This window comes from Macrobrachium nipponense, chromosome 4 (assembly GCF_015104395.2).
Source record: "Macrobrachium nipponense isolate FS-2020 chromosome 4, ASM1510439v2, whole genome shotgun sequence".
In the NCBI taxonomy this organism is placed as follows: domain Eukaryota; kingdom Metazoa; phylum Arthropoda; class Malacostraca; order Decapoda; family Palaemonidae; genus Macrobrachium; species Macrobrachium nipponense.
In genome coordinates, this window is record NC_061100.1 from 25,004,390 (window position 1) to 25,028,076 (window position 23,687).

The following is a 23,687-nucleotide window of genomic DNA, read 5'->3' on the forward strand; positions in this document are numbered from 1 at the left end:
ATTCAGCCAACTTGAATAGGTGGGATGTATGGTTTTAATTGAGAAAATAGTGCTGATAATAGAAGGAATGGTCAAGAAAGAGCAATACTATTTGTTTAGACAATTAATAGGGTATATAGACGTGTTTTGGTGTGAAACTTCACGGACGAGTTTCAGAGAAGGGTAAAGGATAAAATCTGCCTGTAACATATACATACATCATAAACAGAGTTGAGGGTCTAGTTATTTTTCAAGAGCAAAGTTTGTGAAAGTGTTGGGTGGAAGAACTTGATGAAGTCTTAGAAACAGAAGGGTCTTGATATCTAGATAGGCTAAGAGTGCATGCAAAGTTTTTGAATGGCATAATCCATTTGGGATCGTTTACATGGAGAGGAACTATCCTTGGCTGTGATTTTTTTTAGTCAGAGGGCTAAGCCTTGATTCAGTAGCAGTGACTTATTTATTTTCTGGTATTTTATATGGATTCTCAAAGGGTATTTTTATACATTTAACTTACCTGTCAGATATATACTTAGCTATTTGACTCCGTCGTCCGACAGAAATTCGAATTTCGCGCACACGCTACCTGTAGGTCAGGTGATCTACTTACCTGCCGCTGGGTGGCAGGACTAGGAACCATCCCCATGTTCTATCATATTTTTTCTGTCGGCCATACTGGCAACATCGTTGTGGGTATCTCCGGCTGGATTCGTATTTTGCATCGCAATTGATCTTCGTTTGGACTTCTCGGTGACGTATTTGCATTGATTGTACTGGCATACGCGATTGTGGACCGTTTTTGGAATTTGATTTGGATTGTTCAACATGATGTCTGATTCTGGAAATGTGGTGAGAATGTGTGTGAATGCGGGTTGTAAAGTTAGGATGCCGAAGGCATCAATTGATCCTCATACTATTTGCAGGAAATGCAGGATGTATGAATGTTCTTTTGGTAATACTTGTAATGAATGCAAGGATTTGAGTGAGGAAGAATGGAAATCTCTAACCTCATACGTGAAGAAGTTAGAAAGAAACAGGGTGAGGAGGTCTTCTTCCAAACCTTTATCTAGTTCTAGCGGGGTTATTAGTAATAATATACCCTCTTCTCCTTTTACTGCCCCATCTAATGTACCTGCTCCTTTATTAGAACACACAGATTCGGCATCTGAGATAGCGAATCTTAAAGCCGCTCTTCGGAAAATGGAAACCAAAATGGCGGCCTATGAAGGTAAGCAGTGTAATTATAGTGCTGTGGATAGTGATATAAGTGTCCCCAGTGCAGTGGAGGGGGCGTCTGATTGTCTTCACAACGCTCCCAGGCCTAGACCTCTTTCAAGCTCCCAAGCCCAGAGGAGAAGGAATGTCGAAAGCCGTAAGGAGGTTGTGGAGGATCCCCAACAGTCAGACGTCCCTTCGGCATTTTCTGTATCGCCACAGAATGCCAGAGAACGTTACAGAAAAAGCGTTCTGCGTGAGTGTTTCTCCTCCTCGGAGAATTCCTCACCTAAAAGAGGGTGGAGATCGGCGGATCTTTCTCGCCCCCCTTAAGAGACGTTTGGATGAACCCAGGATTACTTCTAGTCCTGAGCGTTTTCAAGAGGAGGACCATCCAGTAATTAAACAACCGAGGGTAGACAATAATGAAGAGACTAAAAGAATCCTTCGCACTATGCAGGATTCCATCACTTCTCTTGTGGGAGTTCTGTATAAAGACCCTCCCAGAAGGAAAGACGATTTCCTGCCTATTAAGAAGTCTAGGCTATCGAGGGTTCAGACTCGCCAAAGTATTTTGTCTTCCTCTGATTTGGAATCGGATTCATCAGCCTTGCATAGGCCGAGCAGGATCCGTTCTCCTGTCAAACGCAAGCACGAGACGCCAGACAAGAGCGTCGAGTTTGCGAGACGTGAAACGTCAGCCAGCGCGAGCGTCAAGATAGGCGCGTCATGCCATCCAGAAGCAGGACGCCTCACAGGAACGAGGATCCAGGCAAGAGCCAGGAGGCTACGAGGCGCGAGACGTCAACAAAAAGTAGGACACCTCTCAGGAGAGAGTCGTCAGGCAAGCGTCAGGACGCTCCAAAGTGGTTGACGCCAGCCAGAAGCATGACGCCTCCCAGGAGCGAGGTCGCGAGGCAAGAAGAGCCAGGAACGCTTCGAGGCGCGAGACGTCAACAAGAAGCAGGACGCCTCTCAGGAGAGAGTCGTCAGGCAAGCGCGAGGACGCATAAGCGGTTGACGCCAAGCCAAGAAGCAGGAACGCCTCCCACGGGAGCGGCTTCTCCTGATAGAGAATCGGTCAGGAAAGAGCGATCTCCTTCTAACCTGGAACTGGAAGAGATTTCTGAGGAAGAAGTTTCAACTAACGAGGGACTTTCCAATTATAAAGTTTTAGCCTCGTTACTTCTAGAGGAGTTTGCGGATTCTCTTAGTCTGCAGCTCCTCCTTCGCCGAGATCTCTGTTTTCGAGCACAAAAACCCCGAAATCCTCGGCTTTTCTTAAGATGAAACCGGCGATCTCAATGAAGAAAGCCCTCCAGTCTTTAGATTCGTGGCTTTTATCTAAAAAGGAAACTTTGAGAACGGTTTATTGCTATCCTCCCTCCAAACTGCGGGGAAAAGAGGCATTTGGTATAAGACAGAAGAGGCGATGGGATTGATGCTCCCTTCGTCGGCAGATTCAGATTTCTCGAGTCTTGTAGAGTCTGTGAGAAGACAGTCTCTCAATTCAGCAAAGGCGTCCTGGAGTATGTCGGAGTTAGATCGCACTTAAGGGAATTTTTCACGTCTTAGAGGTATTCAACTTCTTGGATTGGTCTCTTGGGGTGCTGCTAAGAAGACGAGTGAGCAGATTTCTAGATCCAAACTTTGCACAGTGTCCTATCTTGCATGGATAAGGCTGTGCAAGATGGTGCTGGTGAGTTGGCGGCTCTTTTTGGATCTGGGATGTGAAGAAAAGATCTATTTACAGTTCCTTCCTAACGAAAGGAGTTTCTCCTTCTCAGAGGTCCGCTTTATTATTCGCACCTCGGTCAGAACATCTGTTTCCTTCATCTTTAGTGAAGGATGTTGCGAGATCCTTGTCGGAAAAGGCTACGCAGGACCTTCTTGTACAATCTACAAAGAAAAGTAGACCTGCAGTTAAGACTCAGAAGAAGGTGGCTCGGACTCCAGTGGTGCCCTTTCGTGGAGCCCCTTCAACTCGATCAACTTCGGAGAGAAGACCCTTCGACAAGCGAGGGAGGTCTTCCTTCGCTCTTTTAAAAAGAGCAAATAGCAGCCATGTCCTCCAAGCACAGGTAGGGGCCAGACTTCAATACTTTCTGGATGCCTGGTCCGTAAGAGAAGCAGATCCCTGGACTCTGTCTGTCCTACAGAAGGGGTACATCATTCCCTTCGTAGACAGACCTCCTTTGGCAACATCTCCAAAGGATTTGTCGACGAGTTACAAGGACCCTGGACTGAACGAGACTCTCCTTCAGACGGTGGTGTCGATGAGGGACAAGAATGCTATAGAGCTAGTGCAAGATCCTTTCTCCCTCCCCGGGGTTTTACAACCGCCTTTTCTTGGTTCCAAAGGCTTCGGGGGGATGGAGACCGTCCTAGATGTAAGCGTCCTGAACAGGTACGTGGAGAAAAAGAAGTTCTCCATGGAGACTTCAGCTTCAGTTCTGTCTTCCCTACGTCAGGAGATTGGATGGTATCCTGGACCTTCAGGATGCTTACTTTCATGTTCCGATTCACCCATCGTCAAGAAAATATCTAAGATTTGTTGTTCAAGGACAAATCTTCCAATTCAGGGCCTTGTGCTTCGGCCTATCGACGCCCCTCAGGTATTTACGTATCTGATGCGGAACGTGGCCAAATGGCTTCATTTAGAAGGGATACGCATCTCAATGTATCTCGACGATTGGCTAATCCAGGCCAAGTCAGAGAAACGGTGTTTGGAGGACCTACAGTCTACTTTGAACCTAGCAAAGACGTTAGGATTACTCGTGAACCTCGAGAAATCGCAGATGATCCCCAGTCAGAACTTAGTCTATTTGGGGATTCGGATGGATTCTCGGGTTTTCGGGCTTTTCCGTCCCAGGAAAGGATTGCTCGGGGGTGGGATTACAAAAATCTCGAGCTTCCTAGAGAAAGAACGGAGTACGGTGAGGGATGTGGTTAAGTCTTCTGGGAACCCTTTCCTCACTAGAACAGTTCATTTCGCTAGGAAGACTCCACCTTCGCCCTCTTCAATTCTTCTTAAGAAGAATTTGGAGTTGGAAGAACGGACAGCTTTCGGACACTTTCAGTATTCCTCTGGAAGTAAAGAATCATCTGAAGTGGTGGATTTTTCCCTTAGAAAAGAACGAGGGCTTGTCTCTAGAAGTTCGGAACCCAAACCTAATCTTGTTCTCAGACGCTTCAGAGAAGGGATGGGGAGCGACTCTAGGGACAAAAGAAATATCAGGCCAATGGAGGAAGGATCAGCTAAACTGGCATATAAACTCCAAAGAATCTTATGCAGTTCTTCTAGCTCTAAAAGCCTTCGAGACACAGTTAGGTCAAGTGGTACAGGTCAACTCGGACAACACCACAGCGTTGGCCTATATCAAGAAACAAGGGGGAACTCACTCTCTTTCTCTGTTCCATATAACAAAGAGCTGTTGTATTGGGCAAAAGAAAAGAAAGTGACTCTTCTCACAAGATTCGTGAAAGGAGAGAAGAACATCAGAGCAGACAGGCTAAGCAGTTAAACCAAGTTCTCCCCACAGAATGGACCCTTCACATTCAGGTGTGTCAAGCTCTGTGGTCCCTGTGGGGCAGTCCACATATAGACCTATTCGCCACCTACCTATCCAGAAGGATAGAGAACTTTTGCTCCTTAGTGGAAGACCCGAGAGCGATAGCGGTGGACGCCATGCTACTGGACTGGTCAGGCCTAGATGCCTACGCATTTCCCCCCTTCAAAATGTTAGGAGTGGTGTTAAGAAAGTTTGCGGCATCAAGAGGGACGAGACTAACACTCATCGCTCCCTTTTGGCCGTCTCAAGATTGGTTCACAGAGGTACAGGAATGGACAGTGGACTTCCCAAGATCTCTTCCACACAGGAGAGATCTTCTCAAACAACCCCATTTCGAGAGGTCCATCACAAACCTCCCCGCTCTCGCTCTGACTGCCTTCGACTATCGAAAGACTTGTCAGAGCGAGAGGCTTTTCAAGCAAAGCTTCAAAAGTAATTGCTAGGGCCCGGAGATCTTCAACTATTCGGTCTACCAATCAAAATGGGATGTATTTAGAAGATGGTGTAAGAAGAATAAACTGTCCTCATTCCGATACCTCTGTGACCAACATAGCTGATTTCTTGATTTTCCTTAGGGAAGAATCAAAATTATCAGTTTCTACCATTAAAGGTTATCGAAGTATGCTTTCGGCCATATTTCGAAACAGAGGTTTGAGAATTGCAGAAGATAAAGACCTCCACGATCTTATTAGATCTTTTGAAACCTCAAAACCTTTTCTCCTCGCACTCCGAACTGGAACCTAGATGTAGTTTTGAGATTTCTATCATCTAGTAGATTTGAACCTCCTCTCAACGCGTCGTTTAGAGATCTAACGAGAAAATGTATTTTCTTGTTGTCGTTAGCGACTGCGAAGAGAATTAGTGAAATACACGCTCTAGATTCTCGAGTAGGATTTAAGAGCGATGTGGCAATTTGTTCTTTCCAGACTGTTTCTGGCTAAGAACGAGAACCCCTCTAAACCCTGGCCAAAGAGTTTTGAAGTTAAAGGACTTTCAAATCTAGTAGGGAGAGGAATTAGAAAGATCTTTATGTCCGTTAGAGCTTTGAAGTTCTATTTAAAGAAGAAGAATGAACTAAACGGATGTAAACAAAGCCTGTGGTGCGCAGTTAGGGATCCTAGTAGACCCATGTCAAAAAATGCATTAGCATTCTTTGTGAGGAGCATTATTACGGATGCTCATAATGACTGCACTGAAGACTCTTTCAGGACTCTCCGAGTGAAGGCTCATGAGGTTAGAGCGGTAGCCACTTCATTAGCATTTCAGAAGAACATGTCTTTAAAAGACATTGTGGATGCGACTTACTGGAGGTGTAATTCAGTGTTCGCATCGCACTATCTCAAGGACGTTAAAGTAACATATGAAAAGTGTTTCTCTCTGGGTCCTTTGTATCAGCCGATACAGTGCTGGGGCTGGGAGCACATAACGATCCTTAGAAAAAATTTGTATTTGTTAAAAATTTTTTTTGATAGTACATAGATCTACCTTGTGAGACGAGTTGTTGGTTTTTTCTGCTGATTAGTATGCTTGCTGGCGTACGGACGTCCGAGCTTGGATCAGTGGGGGGAATCAAGAGACGTCTTACTGAATAGATTGTACAAACATTTTTTTTTTAAATTTTATTTTTATTTTTTGTACTTTACTGTACGAATGTTTGTGTTTCGAGTTTGTGGTCGTTTGCAAGAGGTTAGGGGATAACTTCTTGCAATCTTAGAACTAACATGGATAGGTTGAGGTGATCGGGATCGATGTTGTGCTCCTTGTATAAGGTCTTGTCAAGTAAGTGGATAAGCACCCATTGACGTAGTCCTTCCAGGATCTACCAAGTAAGCGGGTAAGACCCCTTTGGCAGAACCACAAGAACTCTTAGCCATAGATCAATATCTCGCTGAGGCTCTTGAGACTGTCTAGACTCCTGGATTGTATTCATGAAGTCTTCAGTCTAAACAGGTAGGAACCAAGGTTTTATTTATTTATTACCTACAACGATAGTTGTGATTCCTGTTTGATTCTATATTTAGCTGTCTCTTTCCCACCTCCAATGGTGTGAATCAGCTAAGTATATATCTGACAGGTAAGTTAAATGTATAAAAATGATATTGTTATGATACAATAAAGTTTGTTCATGAAACTTACCTGTCAGATATATATATAGCTGTATTTTTCCAAATCCGACAGAAATTTAAACACTTACGACACACGCAGTGGGAGTCAGGTGGTTAGTACCCATTCCCGCCGCTGGGAGGCGGGTATCAGGAATCATTCCATTTCTATCATAATTTTTCTGTCGCCGGTGCTGGAAACACCTGTTTGCAGCACCTCCGTCCAGATTTTGGAAACTTACTAGCTACTTGAGTATCCCTTTTGGTTTTTCTTTGGTATCTGAATTGGATCGGTGGCTTGGCACACGTTGACTTTGGTTTGATTTGAATTTGGTATTGATTTTTCTTTGATCAAGATGTCAGGGTCTAGTTCTGCTAGCGCTAGATTTTGTTCCATGTCTGAATGTAGAGGTAGGCTACTGAAAGCTTCAGTAGACCCACATTCTGTTTGTAAAGTTTGCAGGGGAATGAATGTACGTTTGAAAGTCGTTGTAAGGAGTGTGGAAAGACTAACAGAGTCGGAATGGAAGGCGTATGAAACCTATCTTAAGAAACTTGAGCGAGATAGGTTAAGGAGGTCTTCCTCCAGGAGTGTTTCAGGTAGGCAAGATTTAAATTATTCTCCTGCTAACCCTCCTTCTGTAGATTATGCTCCTACCCCTGTAGTGTTGCCTCCGGCCCCTGACAGTGTCGGTAGAAGGTAATACATTATGCTAATTCTTGAATCGATTCGTAACTTAGAATCAAAGTGTTAGCTCTGGATGAGCAAAAGTGAAGAGAAGTGCAGTGAAAGTGCCCCTTGTGTAGTGGAGGGTGCGTCAGATCGGCCTCATTCCGCCTCTAGACCTAGACCTCTGCTTGACTCCCAGATTACGGGGAGAGAGCATGTCGAAAGTCGAAGGAGGGTTACGAGGAACCCCCACCGATCTGGCGTGCCTTCGGCAGCTTCTGACGAACCTACCCAGACTGCCAAGGAGCGGTGCGCGTGCACGTCTTCTCAAGGAGTGCTTTTCTTCTTCTGAAGCTTCCTCCCTGCGCAAGGGGTGGAGCTCTCATACCGCATCACGTCCGCTGAAAAGGACGGCTCGCGTTCGACGCTTCACGTCCAAGTTGTTCTCCGGAACTTTGCTCGTCGCCTGATAGTGCGTTTGCTGTTTTCTTTTCCATCCGCAGAAGAAGCGTAAGGATTATTCGGAGGCGGAGTCTTCCCTAGATGTTTTCTTTTCGAGCGCCGCAGTCGCTCTAAGGTGTTCGTGAAGTGGCGGTTCCTGGGAGTAGCAAGAAGGCGTCCCCTCGCCACTCTCCTGCTCACAGGATCAGCCCCTCCCCAGAAAAGGAGGCTTCACCTACAAGCAAGATTCTCCAGTCTCTTCAGCAGCAACTTCGAGAGGTTTTTCCTTCGAGAGAGACTGTTCCACGTCGCCGTAAGAAGGATGACAATCTTCCTGTGAAGAGGTCGAGGCGTTCTCCCTCTCCCTCTCCTCGCTCGTCTCTCTCTCCGTTTGAGTCTCCCTCTAGAGTTCGTTCTGCTCCCCAGCAACTTTCTAGAGGAGGCGAGAAATTCGTTTCTCGCTCTCGTGAAGCGGTTGTTTCCGCTGCTACGAAACTTGTGGATAAGAAGCGAGTTTCTTTAGATGCCGAGCGCGCTTCTGTGAAAGTCAAACGCGCTTTAGTGGACGCCGAACGTGACTCGGTGCAAGTTTCGCGAGCGCCATTGGACGCTCAGCGAGTTTTAGGGACGCTCGGCGCGCTATAAGTGGAGGCTCGGCGCGCATTTCAGGGGACGCTCGGCCGCGCACCCAGTGGACGCTCAGCGCGCACAAGTGGACGCCAGGTGTACACCTGCGGCGTTTGAGCGCGCTTCTGTCGGCGCCAGTAGATTGGTTTCGACGCCAAACCCGCGCCTACGGACGTCAGTTTTCCACTTCCGCAAGCACAAGCGGAGGCGGGAAACTCTTCCTGTTCGCCGTTCTTTCTCTTTTGAGAAAGCTCGGGACTCTTCTTTACTTCCTCCGACTTCTCCAGTGTCTGAAGAGGAAATTAGTGACGCTTTCGTCGAAGTGGACGAAGAACAGCAGTTGGCTCCAGTTTCGACGGACTACAAGGTTTTGACTCGTTTACTACAGTCAGTCTTTGCAGACACTTTCCAACCTGAAGCTCCACGTACTCCTCCCTCTCAGTTTTCGTCTTCCAAAGCTGCTAAGATCTCGGGCTTTGTGAGAATGAAGAAGTCGCTTTCTAACGAAGCAAGCTTTTAGAAAGGTCCATGATTGGATGGAAAAGAGGAAAGCTCATGGCAAGACTTCTTTCGCTTTACCACCTTCAAGACTCGGTGGCAAAGCTGGTATGTGGTATGAGACGGGAGAAAACGTCGGAGTTAAGCTTCCAGCCTCAGCTCAAGGAGACTTTGGTAGCATTGTAGACGCCACCAGAAGATCTTTTTTGTCTTCCTCGAAGGTCTCGTGGACACATAGCGAGTTAGACTTTCACCTTAAAGGCCTCTTCAGGACACTAGAGGTCTTTAATTTTCCTTTGACTGGGTGCCCTGGGAGTATTGGATGCCGAGGTCCAGGAGTTCTGATTCCATCAGTCTGGGGGAGCTGTCCAGTGTATTGTCTTGCATGGACAAGGCCGTCAGGGATGGTTCTGAGGAATTGGCTGCTCATTTCAGCACGGGACTGCTTAAGAAAAGAGCACTTTTTTGCAATTTTTTGCAATTTTACTGCAAAGTCGGTCTCACCAGCGCAAAAAGCGGATCTTCTTTTCGCTCCTTTCTCAGAACATCTCTTCCCCCAGTCTATGTAAAAGGACATAGCTGCCAGTCTCCAGGAGAAAGCAACTCAAGACCTTCTGGCACAGTCTTCTAGGAAGCCTACTACTTCTTCGTCTTCTGGGTCCTCTGCTTTGAAGAAATCGAAGCCCTTTCGATCCGCTTCTTCCTCGAAGCCAGCCCCTCGAGGAAGAGGTCCCTTTCAGAGGCAAAGACTCCCGCTCCTTCCAAGAGCAAGAAGTGAGAGGGAAGTCCTTCAGACACCGGTAGGAGCCAGGCTTCTACATTTCGCGAAAGCTTGGGAAGAGAGAGGTGCCGACGCTTGGTCTCTGGACATCGTCAAGAAGGGGTACAGAATTCCTTTCCTGATGTTACCCCCGCTGTCTTCGACACCAAAGGATTTGTCTCCGTCATATCAGGGAGAAAAGCAGAAAGTGCTTCACGATCTAGATCAAATGATCGAGAAGCAGGCAGTGGAACAGGTCTTCGACCGGAGTTCTCCGGGGTTTTACAACCGTCTGTTCCTAGTGCCGAAGCAGTCAGGGGGGTGGCGCCCCGTTCTGGATGTCAGCAGTCTAAATCGCTTCGTTACCAAGCAGAAGTTCAAGATGGAGACACCTCAATCCGTGCTTGCAGCTTTAAGACCGGGGATTGGAGGTCTCGGTTTTTTTTCTTTTTAGTTTTGGTCTTTCCCCTTTGTTAGACCCCATTTCAGGACGCATACTTTCACGTCCCCTCCATCCCCGATCAAGAAATACCTGCGGTTTGTCCTGAAAGGGAAGATTTTCCAATTCAGGGCACTCTGCTTCGGTTCTCAGCACGGCGCCGATGGTGTTCACCGTTCTTATGAAGAACGTGGCGAGGTGGCTCCATCTTGCGGAAATAAGGATCTCTCTCTACCTAGACGACTGGCTTATTTCGAGCCTCATCGCAAGACAGGTGTCTGAAGGACCTTCACACGACTCTGTCGTTAGCGAGGTCCCTGGGACTTCTGGTGAATCTCGAGAAGTCGCATCTGACTCCTTCTCAATCCTTAGTCTTATCGGGGATTCAGATGGACTCAGTGGCTTTCGGGCTTTTCCGTCCAGGGGCGACAACTTCAATGCCTGGACAAAGTGTCGGCCTTTCTAGGGAAGGAAACATGCTCGGTGAGAGAATGGATGAGTCTGCTTGGGACCATTTCCTCACTGGAGAAGTTTGTTTCTCTGGGAAGGTTGCACCTCCGACCACTTCAGTTCTTCCTCTCAAGCAATTGGTCACGCAAACAGGATCTAGAAGAGGTCTTGTTTTTGACGGAAGAAGTGAAAAAGCACCTCAAATGGTGGTTGGATCCAAAGAAGCTTGCGGAAGGACTTTCGCTCAAGCTTCGGAACCCCGACCTAGTGTTGTTCTCCGACGCGTCCTCCACGGGTTGGGGAGCAACACTGGGATGGGAGAGAAGTGTCAGGCACCTGGAGAGGGGAACAGGTGTCCTGGCACATCAATCTAAAAGAACTCTCAGCGGTTTACCTTGCTCTAAGGTTCTTCGAGGAGGAAGTCTCCAGCAAAGTGGTTCAGACAAACTCGGACAACACCACAGCCTTGGCATACCTCAGGAAACAGGGGGGAACTCACTCTCATTCTCTGTTCGTCATCGCGAAGAATATCCTGATTTGGGCGAAGTCGCAAAAACGTCACGATTCTGACAAGGTTTGTGTCAGGCGTGAAAAACGTGCGAGCGGATCTTCTCAGCGGCAAGGACAGCTTCTGCCGACGGAATGGACCCTTCATCAGGAAGTATGCCAGGCGCTATGGAAGCTGTGGGGACGTCCTCATGTGGACGTTTTCGCAACTTCCCGAACGAAGAGACTTCCGCTGTATTGCTCCCCCAGAATTCTGGACCCGGGAGCAGTGGCAGTAGACGCCCTGCTGTGGAATTGGTCGGGACTAGACTTTTATATGCTTTTCCCCCATTCAAAATAATCCTCGGGGAAGTAATGAGGAAGTTCGCTGCATCAGAAGGAGCGAGAATGACCCTCATCGCCCCCTTCTGGCCAGCGGCCGACTGGTTCACGGAGTGATGTCCTTCCTAGTAGACTTTCCGAGGACTCTGCCCTAAGGAAAGATCTACTCAGACAGCCCCACTTCGAGAGGTACCAAAAAAACCTCCCCCGCTCTGAGTCTGACTGCGTTCAGACTATCAAGAAGTTGGCCAGAGCGAGGGGTTTTTCAAGACCTGTGGCAACGGCGATTGCCACCGCAAGGAGGCCTCCTCAATCGCAGTTTTACCAATCAAAGTGGGCTGTCTTTAGAAGTTGGTGCAGAAGGAAGGGCATTTCCTCCACCTCAACCTCTGAGCAGATAGCAGATTTCCTTCTTCACCTTAAGAAAGAAGCGAAACTAGCCGTTCCCACGATTAAAGGCTACAGAAGCGTGCTTCTGTGGTCTTCAGACATAGAGGACTCGACTTAGCGAATGATAGAGACATTCATGATCTCATTAGATCATTGAGACTGTGAAAGTTCTCCAACCTAAAGTACCATCGTGGAACTTAGACGTGGTACTGAAGTTTCTCATGTCGAGTCAATTTGAACCGCTCCATTTAGCCTCGCTTAGGAATCTTACTAAGAAGACCATTTTCCTAACCGCTCTGGCGACGGCGAAGAGGGTTAGCGAAATTCAAGTCATAAGCAAGCATATTGGGTTCAAGGATCATAGTGCAGTTTGTTCCTTAAGTCCTACGTTCTTAGCAAAGAACGAGAACCCTTCCAACCCTTGGCCGAGGACGTTCGAGATCAAGGGGTTGTCGGAGCTAGTGGGACCTGAAGCTGAGAGAGTCCTGTGTCCTGTCAGGGCTCTCAAGTTTTATTTGCAGAGAACCAGAGCATGCAGAGGTTCTTCGGAGAACTTGTGGTGTCTCTGTGAAAAAACCAGATCTTCCGATGTCGAAGAATGCACTGGCGTCTTCTTAAGAAGTACGGTTAAGGAAGCCCATGAAAAGTGTAGTGAAAGTGACATGGAGCTTCTGAAAGTGAAAGCCCACGAGTTTGAGGGAGATTGCTACTTCGGTGGCTTTTCACAAAACATGGCAATCAAAGATATTTTGGGCGCCACTTATTGGCGAAGCAATTCGGTGTTCGCTTCACACTACCTGCGGGAGGTGAAAGCAACATACGAAAATTGTTACTCGCCTCGGACCATACGTCGCTGCAGACACTGTTTTTGGGGGCAGGAGGTAGCGCTCATCCTATCCTTTAATGGTTTAGGGGAGTTTTTAACTTGTGTTATGGTTGTGGGGTTGACCGCCTGCGGCGGATCTCCCTTCCATTAGCTTAGTCTATGTGGGATACTTTTTGTAGGCTACGCCAGGTGGTTTGGTTTTTACTTCGTTGCCCTCATTTGTATGGTCAATGGTCCTAGTCACGTCGTGGTCTCGCCCCTGTTGACAGATCATCTGGAGCACTACAGCTATATAGGTCTCTTACTCGCTGGCAACTCTAGTAGCACAAGCAGACTTACGCGGCAGTAACCACGAAGTCAGCTATGCTAACAGGTAAGGAATCAAGATATCAATTATCTGCATATATATGTTTCCTAAAATCTTCTATTCTGTCTACTCCCACCACCAAAGGTGGGATTCAGCTATATATATATCTGACAGGTAAGTTTCATGAACAAAATGATATTGTAATGATACAATTAAGTTTGTTCATACTTACCTGGCAGATATATATAATCAAGTACCCACCCACCTCCCCTCAGGAGACAGTGGAAATAAAAAATTATGAATAGAAAATGGGAATGATTCCTGATACCCGCCTCCCAGCGGCGGGAATGGGTACTAACCACCTGACTCCCACTGCGTGTGTCTTAAGTGTTTAAATTTCTGTCGGATTCGGAAAAATACAGCTATATATATATCTGCCAGGTAAGTATGAACAAACTTAATTGTATCATTACAATATCATTTTTATACATACTTACCTGGCAGATATATACAAAATTATACACCCTCCCACCTACCTCCCCACAGGAGACAGGCGTATAGAAAAATATATAGAAACAGGCATGGGGATGGTTCCTAGTCCTGCCACCCAGCGGCAGGTAAGTAGATCACCTGACCTACAGGTAGCGTGTGCGCGAAATTCGAATTTCTGTCGGACGACGGAGTCAAATAGCTATAAGTATATATCTGCCAGGTAAGTATGTATAAAACTTTATTGTATCATAACAATATCATTTTTCATAATATTCACCTCTAATGAGAAACTTGTTTGAATTTCTGAGAGGCAGAAGGATTAAGGCATGTTACATTAATTAAACTTGTTATGGCTCTGTTGACTGAGGAAGTGAATAAGGTATCTGGGATTTGGTTCACTGCGGTACATTATAGCCTTAGTGGGTATGGTCTTGGGTCTGACAGCCTCATTCCAAAATGGTTGTTGAGAATTGCTAAGGGAAACACCTTGTGGAGCCATTAATTTTTAAATCTGTCGTTACCTACCAGTTAGAGAATTCAAGTATCATCATCATTTATAATTGCATGTAGAGAATCCAAGGATCATCATCATTTATAATTGCATGTAGAGGACACAATGTTATTCACATTTGTAAAAAAAAAAAAAAAAAAAAAAAAAAAAACAAAAAAAAAAAAAAAAAAAAAAAAAAAAAAAAAAAAAAAAACTTTTAAATGTGATACCAAACATTTGCACTATAAAACATGCAGCACTTTTGGTGGCAATATGTTTGTGCTTTCTACTGAAGCAGGATGCAGTAATTTATGCTGTTTGTTTTCATTAAAGGTTTGCATGGTTAATTTTAGTATTTCTTTCTCTTGACATTCAACTCTGGGCTTCTATGTCATGACATATATATGGAAGGTTTGAATGATTTTGTTTGAAACTTGCATTTTCTAGTTAATCAGTACAGCAGTACAATGATTCAGTTTTAAGTGGTTTGATGATGATAAAACCATCTTGTGGTTTAGTCACCAGATGCATTATGGAGTACTGTCTTCTCAGAATATAAATTGCTCTCTCTCTCTCTCTCTCTCTCTCTCTCTCTCTCTCTCTCTCTCTCTCTCTCTCTCTCTCTCTCTCTCTCTCTCTCTTTTTCATATATTTGCATGGTAGTTTTTCTGATGCGTAATATTAGTAAAGCAGGTTGTGTTATGTAGTGATGTCATTGCTAAAATTTCTTTGTTTTGCTACAATACTAAATCTGTCTCATGAGTTGTTCATGTTGACTTACCAATTTTTTTGCTGCTTGTGGTTATGTAAGATCATGCCTTCAAGATTTGAAGACAATAAATATGATTTACACATTTGTTAGTTTGCTATTAATTTTGCACAGAGCCATTTATGTCTGCTAGTGGACATTAGGAAACTCCTTGATCAGACATGTGCTTCGAATATCTTGCTTCTGTGCATGTTTTAAATTTATAACCAAGTATATGCATAGTATTTTCAGCAACGATCTAGGTTGTAAAACAGGACAGTAATATAGTTGTAGGGAGTAAATCCTAATAGGGAATAATTTGAAAAACTACAACATAACAAAAGGGGTATTCAGTCATCACAGATATATAATGAACTAAGAAAATTAATTCTCAAGCAAAGTTCATTCTTTAGTATACAGTAACAGGAATTGAGTTGTGAATGAATGCAGGTTATATACATTACAAAAAGGACCTAGCTCTAAACTGCGATTTATCTAGGTAATGCAGGAGTTACTGCAGTTACACAGAATTCTGTCATCTTTGTATCATGGCATTCACACAAAACATGGACCTTCAGTGAAACTTGTTTTTAATGTGAAAAATTTCTAGCAAGATTTTGATAACCAAGGTGTACTGTAATTACATCAAGGGTGTGTTTTTAATTGGTAACGTAGTTGATTTTGTCCAGTAGTAGTAGGAGAGAACCTGCAAAGGAAAGTTGAGACAGCCTTGGAAGTATAAATAGACTCAGACTCCCTTGATCTCTGTATGCGATTAGTCTTATTACCAGATCATTCTTGCTAATAATTCACAAAATATGAAAGTAGCTAAGTGAAGCCCAAGAAGTTTAATGACTTAACAAAATGACTGAGCCAAGCCCAAGAAGGTTAATGGCTTAATAAACTCGAGGAAAAGTGACACAGTCAGTGCAGTCAGGTTTTGGCACCTCTGACTAACTTTGCTTGCAAGGGGCACGCATATGACCAGGAAACTTTAGTTAAAGTATAAATTAATCATCATGGTATTGTTTGGATTTTCATATTTTGTTTTTCATTTTTTCAGGTTTTGCAGGCATGTGTGAATAACTGTGGTCCAGGATTTCATGCTGAAATTGGAAAATTTCGTTTTTTGAACGAAATGATTAAACTGGTTTCCCCTAAATACCTTGGTAATCACACGCATGTGCTGGTTAAAACCAGGGTTGTTGAACTTCTTTTTACTTGGACAATTGACCTCAAAGATGAACCCAAAATTCTAGAAGCCTATAACATGCTAAAAAAGCAAGGTGTAATAAAGGTAAGTTTCCATTCTCAAATTATTTTTGTTACAAGACAAATTTCTAGATTTTATAGGCATATGCAGTTGATAAGAAAACTGGAAAATTTATAGAAAACAATACAATAATATTAAATTGATCAGAGGAATGAAACTATAATTGTCGGATGTAAACTTACATGAGAAGGGGACAAGCATTCAAAAGATACAATATATATTACGAAAGCTTACAGACTTTGACTTGGGATTAGGTAGTGGGCTAAAGTTTTTATAAACATTGAGCCATCACACTACATGCAGCCACAACAACTGTGGCCGCTTTTAACAAGAAGCTTTACTTCACCCATATTAAATGTGTGTTTCCAAAGTAAGGTTTTCTTTACAGTAACAGTGATGTTTGCTAGCTATTGTTGTCATTGTTAATGACACTGAATTGTCTATTTTGTCAGAAGCAAAGACAGTTTGCTTTCAAGGATAATTATTTCAACATATCATATATCCATCAATCATATATTTGCTCACATTTGTATCCTTTGAAACCCTTAGCCAGAACAGTCTGTTGCTTAATGAATAAAAGATTGTCCTACTTGAAAGCAGAGGTACTTATCTATCACCCTTACTTGTTTCACCTCCATCCCAAGTCTCAACTCAAAATAAGCGTAATAAAAGAGGCTGGATATTCCTATAGTCCATTTCTTGTAAGGAACTGCTATCAGCTGTACAACTGTCTTGGGTATTATTATTAATTAATTATTAATTAATCCCTAAGAGCCAGGGTAAAAATCCATTATGCAGCTCCCCAGGCCAGGTAAACTTTGATGTTGGCCAATTTAAAAAAAAACACATCAATGGAAAGAGGAAGATATGAAAATGCACGTGTAAGAAAAAAATTCAATAAAATTTTCCCTACCTTCTGTGATAAGTTGAAAATGACTACTATTTATAACCCCTTGTGGTGCTTCTTTTACAAGACAATTGTAAATGTTAACAAATTATACATGTTTTTTCTAATACAAATAAATTATTTTATTTTGTAAAATCATAATTACAACTCATTCAATTTCAAAACAAGTAATAACTAAAATCAGTAACAAATTTTGAGCATATTTGTTGTAAAATATTTATGTAAATTTAATGAGATCGAAGATGCAGTTACTTTTCGATTATACATGCTTTTTCTAATATTTCTTTCCACTTTTCTTTGCAAAATTACAGTTACAACTGACATACTATCATAAAAGAAAAGAACTAAAGGCAACGGCAACCCCTGGATATATTTATGAGCAAATATAAAGTAAGATGCATTACATCTCTCCTTGAAGTCAAGTACACATCTAACTCTGTTATGAGGCATCCACTTTATCCAGAGCTTTATCTGAACCAGTCAAAAAGTTGCCATTAGTAAATTTATGGGCTATAGGCGTAATGGTACCTTTTCCCTGCCCGATTCCCCCAACTTGATGGCCTTTAATATTGTTAGTGACCATGAGTAAATTTGTCAACCACCCAAAATCTGTTATTACCACTCATGTGAGTATATCTGTCCATTAAGGGTTAAAGTTCCGTTTACATTTCAAAATATTAGTTCCCTACAAATGTAGACCTATTTAAATTTAAGGAATTAGTAGCCACTTTTCACCCCCTCTTATTTGCATATTTATGATGGATTGATTGTAATTCATCTATTAGTATATCAAAAACTGATAATTAGCTTTTGTGCTTGCTAAGGTACTGAAGGACTTGGTTTGTTAGGGCCAGGGGCTCACCCTGAAGGTTATACATGAGTTGGGGGTTCAAGATACTTTTTGTCTACAATGAGATGAGTATTCATGTTTAATTGAGCTTCAGTGTGTGATGAGCTCAAGTTAAATAAGAAAATTGTATTTTTGGGACAAATGTGCTGTATAGTTCTAAGTTTATTGATATGCGTGTAAAAATTGTGCTATTTTAGGTTTGCTTAAATAAGAAAGGGATTCATTGAAATACTACTAAACACCTTTTGGCTTCCTTGTAGTTTTTTGGTATCGTTACTGGTGTGCATGGCTAAATGTAAAATGCCATTGCTTAAAGAGTTTTAGCATTACTGTAGCAATTCAGAATGTTACTTGGTTCACAAAATATGCAGTTACTAAAGTTGTTCTTCCACTGTGTAGGAAGATCCAAGTTATATAGGTGCTCCCAGCGTGCCAGAACCACGTTCCAGGACAAATGCAGTGTTTGAAGATGAGGAGAAGTCTTTGTTGTTGAAGAAACTCCTGAAATCTAAGAATCCTGATGATCTTCACAAGGCAAATGCCTTGATTAAATCAATGGTCAAAGAAGATGAAAGAAGAATGGAAAGGACTAGTCGTAGGATAGTTGAGGTAAGTAGTTATACATAAAGACAAGTGACTACTGGTTTTTGAGTCTCCATTTTTGAAGTACCAGCCCTTTTCCCCTTTCACCAGTTTTTTTTTGAGCTCTTCACTTCTTTATCTTTTTCTCTTTCATTTTAAAATCCTACTTATTCCTAATCTCTTCGTGATTTTGTTTGTTTATGAATTCCTTCTTTGTAGTTAGAGATTCCTTCTTATTATTTTCACTTTCCATATAAAAAAAAATGAGTGTATGTATCCTCTTTGGAACAAATCTAGATTTTTAAGTCAAATAAAGTTTTTTATCATAGTCATACCTCAATATGCAATGGCTGTGTTCTTTCCTGCTTGCTGAAGTAAAAATTGATGATTGGCAGTTTGGTAACTGCGTTGAGTCTCCACCTTCTCACTCACCTGCCACAAGTCAACTACCATGTTACAGAATGAATCTTCAGTGACCAAATCAGCTTGCATCAAAGGCATACTCATAAAAAAGACAGCTTGTATATATATAGTATATAATATATATATAGATATATAAGATATATAGAATATATAGATATATATATATATATATATATATATATATATATATAGATATGATATATATATATATATATATATATATATCTATATATATATATATATATATATATATATACTATATAGATATATATATATAATATATATATATATATATATATATATATTATATATATTATATATATATCATATATCATATAGTATATATATATATATAGTATATATATATATATATATATTATATATATATATATATATGTATATATATATATATATATATATATAGATATATAGATATATAATATATATATATATATATATATATATATATATATATATATATATATTATATATATATAGATATATGATGTACTACTGATTTGACCCTTTTATTTATTGTTTTCAGAAGTTCTTTTTCAGATTCAGATTCTAGCTATTCTTTGGAGTGGGTGATTAAAAAGAGAGACTGATTATTTATTACTATTCTTGGTATGTGAAAAATATAGAAAAGGATTTTTTTGGCTTTTGTATGTACTTTTTAAATTTGGTTAAGGTGATGCTGTCAGAGCTGGTTAATTTTGTTTTATATATAATTGTTAACTAAGCAATTACTAGGTAAGTATATTATAAAACTTCATTTCATTTTAAAAATATCATCTTTTTCAATATCCTGAAGTTGACTGTCATACTAAACAGTTGTTTTCAGCCTTTTTCACTTCATTCCTCCCTTCATGAATCCTCAACCTTCATGTGGCTCCCTTTCTTTTTTCTACAAAATTCCACACCCCAACCGCCCAATAAATAAAGGTAAAATAAGATCAAATAAATAAATAAAATGTTGATGAGAACACCTTTGCTTTATAAGAACTAAATTTATGACAAACTTGACACTTATAATTATCTAATTTGATGGATTTCTAATTCCTAACCATATTTTGAAGTGTATAATTTGTAACAGTGCTATGGATCCCATAAGTTCTTGTCAAGCCCCCCAAGATAAGAGCCCATGTACTAAAGAGGCTTACATTTACATAAAACCTGTAAGGATGATGATGATATGCAAAGGCTAAGCCAATGAATGCGTAATTCCTTAGTTCCTTAATGTGTATCAAGGAATCGAGGGAAGGTTAGTTACACCGTAGGTTCTTTGATCTTTTGTTATATTCTCATGTCATTAATGTGCTATTACTAAATTTTACGAATTTGTAATGATTTATGCTGTCTATGTGTCAAGTGGTAGATTATTAAATTCAGGGAAGCCTAAGTTGCTTCTATATTTTGGCTGCAACATTACCAGGTATTGATTTCTATATACAGTAGTACCTCGAGATACGAAAGGCTCAACTTACGAAAAACTCGAGATACGAAAGCCAATACGAAAAATTTAACGGCTCTACATACGAAAAGTTTTCAAGATACGAAAGGTTTCTGAAAGTCCGAGATTCGCCCGGATAACAATTTTGAAAATCACACCGCGCGCCGCCATCTTAGTACTAGTAGACTCGCCACCATCCTCCTGCTCTCCCATTGGTTCCTGATGCTAGTCGTGTCCATGAAATCCTTCTCTCCTATTGGCCAGCGTCCCTCCCATCATGCATCTACTATGTATACGTGGTGGCGTGCTTCAGCCCCTCGGTACCAGCATTGCTATAGTACGCATGCGGTATTCGTTTTCGGGATCGTCAATGTATACGTATTTAAAAAAAAAAAGTGACCAAGATGTCTCACATGGGATAAGTGATCAAGGTCTTTCTCATGGGATTACTGGAAACTGCAAGGTTGGTAGAATATCCACTCCCTGCTGAACAGAGGGTGTAGACCAATCATTTACAACATGCATACCAGTACGTATAATCAAGGCACTTCAGTTTATGTTGAAGGTCAGCAGCCGAACATTCAGTACCCCAATCAGTTGCAGAGAGAGCATTTGGTTGAACAGGGTTTTGATGGACACCAGGGCGTTGGCAACAGAGTCATGAGGTGCAAAGAAAGAACCAAGTGATAAAAAACAGAAGTTGAAATTCTGTAAAAAAAAAAAAAAAAAAAAAAAAAAAAGTTAAAAAACAAAAAAGAAAAAAAAAAAACGGCAGAAATTAAAGCCGCTTTTGTTTATAAAGTGCAATCATTTGTAGAAGACCCCCGAAAAGGCTCACACAGGAATTGTGTACGTATATTTTTTAAAGTGTACGTACGTACATATGTACAAAAGAAAAAAACGGCAGAAATTTAAGCCGCTTTTCATAAAGTGCAATCATTTGTAGAAGACACCCCCCGAAAAGGCTCACACAGGAATATTGTGAAAAGTAGGCAGAAGCAATCTTCCTTGGATAGTTACGTATGTACGTAGCCTCACTCGAAAGGTAAGTTCCACATTTTACGTACAGTATATTTCTTGTTACCATGTACACTAATATACACTTTATTTACAGGGTATATTTTGCATTTTTTTATTAATTTAGGTATTGAATGGTCCAAATTGTTGTAGTATTTCATTGTTTATAGGTCAATTTAGCTTTATTATGAAATTTACTGGGGTGTTTTTGGAGGGCTATGAACGGATTAGCCATTTTACATGTAAAATGTGGTCCAAGATACGAAAACCTCATGATACGAAAGGCGCCTCGTAACGGATTAATTTCGTATCTCGAGGTACTACTGTATCAGTGAAACAACTGAGCCCCATTTTTAGAAGCATGTTGGGTTCTGCGGATGGGTTTATTATTGAATAACAGGTGAAAATTTTAAACTGAGTGAGTCCGGGCCAATTGAGTGAGTCAAGGCATTGGCCCGATAAGTGTAAAAGAGACCTAAAACTGAATTTTGTACAAGTAACTTACCCAGCAGATATATACTTAGCTATAGACTCGGTCGTCCCGACAGAATTTCAAACTCCGCGGCAACACGCGACAGGTAGGTCAGGTGATCCCCATTCCCATTTCCGCCGTGGGTGGCGGGTCTGGAAACTATTCCCGTTTTCTAAGCCATAATTTCTCTGTCGGGTTGAACGGACAACACCTATTGTTCGTTCCTCCATCTTGGATTTCAACTCGTTTGCCGAGAATTTGGATTGGTTTTTTGGTGACGTATTCTGTTTTTTCTCTGGCTTGGCATACGCTTATTGTACTGTTTTTCGACTTTGGTTTTGACTACTCTTTCACGATGTCTGACGCTAAGGCTTCACCTATGTTTAGAGTTTGCAGTAGGGAAGACTGTAAGGTTTAGGCTGCCTAAATCGGCATTAGATCCGCATAGTATTTGCGCTAAATGCAGAGAATGAATGTTCTTTTATTAACACCTGTTGTGGAATGCGAGAACCTACGGAGCTTGAATGGAAGGAATTATCATCATATGTTAGGAAGCTTGAGAGAGATAGAGTGAGGAAGGCTTCAGCTAGGTCATCTAGTAGATCTTGCTCCTTAGAACAAGAAATTAACTCTCCATCTAACAATTTTCCCTTAGCCTCAGCTGCTTCTCCCTGTTCTGAATCCAAAGATTCTTCATCAGAGAGGGAAAATGTAAAAGCTTCAATTAAGAAACTTCAAGCTCAGCTACGAGCTCTAAACCAAGGTAAGAGTGGTGATAGTGACTTGTGCAGTGTCCCCAGTGCAGTGGAGGGGGCGTCTGACCGGTTCCTCATTGCTCCTAGGCCTAGACCTCTTCCAAAACTCCCAGGACCAGGGGAGGAGGAATGTCGAAAGCCGCAGGGAGGATGCAGAACATCCCCAACGGTCAGGCGTCCCTTCGGCAGATCCTGTTGTTAAGTCCCAGGCTGCCTCGGATTGCCGCAGAAAAAGGCGTCCTAAAGGAGTGTTTTTCGGCCTCAGACTCTTCCTCTCCCTAAACGAGGATGGAGTTCGGCCTCCGTTCGCGCCCTTTGAAGAGAGCCTGGAAGGCGCCTAAAGGAGACGCTGCTGACTCCAGCCCAGAGCGTTTTCCCGAGGATTCGGCCTTCGGGACCTAAGAGGACTAGACAAGAGGAGCCTGCTCTTCAGGATCCGACCAAGAAGTTTTTGGTTAATCTGCAAGAGCAGTTAGCGTCGCTCGTAGGCTCTTTTGCTAAGGACTCTACAAGGAGGAAGGATGTCTCGCTCCCTGTTAAGAGTTTCCGCTAAGCGTCCTTCTTCGTATAGGAGAGAACTCTCACGATCTCCAGGGCGTTTATCGCCTTCGTCAAGGGACTCGTCGGATAGGAGTTGTTCTCCTGAGAGAAGAGCCCTTTCGCCCTATAGGCTGGCTTCCCCGAAGCGCCCTCTTAGACACAGCGCATCGAGCAGAAGTCTCGATCGGTTTAGGTACAAGGAACCGGAAAACCGATTTAGGTATCAGGATCCCTTGGGTCTTCAGGACCAGGAGCCAGACAGGCGCAAAGAGGCAGCAAGACGCAAGAAAGGACGTCAAGAGCCTCTTAGAACGCTGGATTCAGGACGTCAGGATTCTGCTAGAAGGCAGGAATCAGGACGCTATGAGCCAGGACGCCATGGAGTCGCCAGAGTCAGGGCGCCAGGAGTCAGGGCGCCAGGAGTCAGGGCGCCAGGAGTCAAGGGCGTCAGGAGTCAGGGCGCCAGGAGTTTTTTTTAGGACCGCCCAGAAAACAGGACGCCAGGAGTACGTTAGGCGTCAAGTGTTAGGGCGCCAAGAGCCCTGTTAAGCGTCAGGAATCAGGATGCGGGGATCTTTTCA

General features: G+C 42.5%; 1 protein-coding gene across 1 annotated transcript in view; it reads left to right on the top strand.

Annotated features, from left to right (window-relative positions):
- The window catches only part of LOC135210810 (ADP-ribosylation factor-binding protein GGA3-like), a 76,181-nt gene that overhangs the window by 13,627 nt on the left and 38,867 nt on the right, over window positions 1-23,687 (top strand). Inside the window, exons 3-4 of the mRNA XM_064243678.1 lie at window positions 15,898-16,131; window positions 18,264-18,473. Coding sequence (XP_064099748.1) covers window positions 15,898-16,131; window positions 18,264-18,473 — 444 coding nt within the window. The remainder of the gene's footprint in view (window positions 1-15,897; window positions 16,132-18,263; window positions 18,474-23,687) is intronic.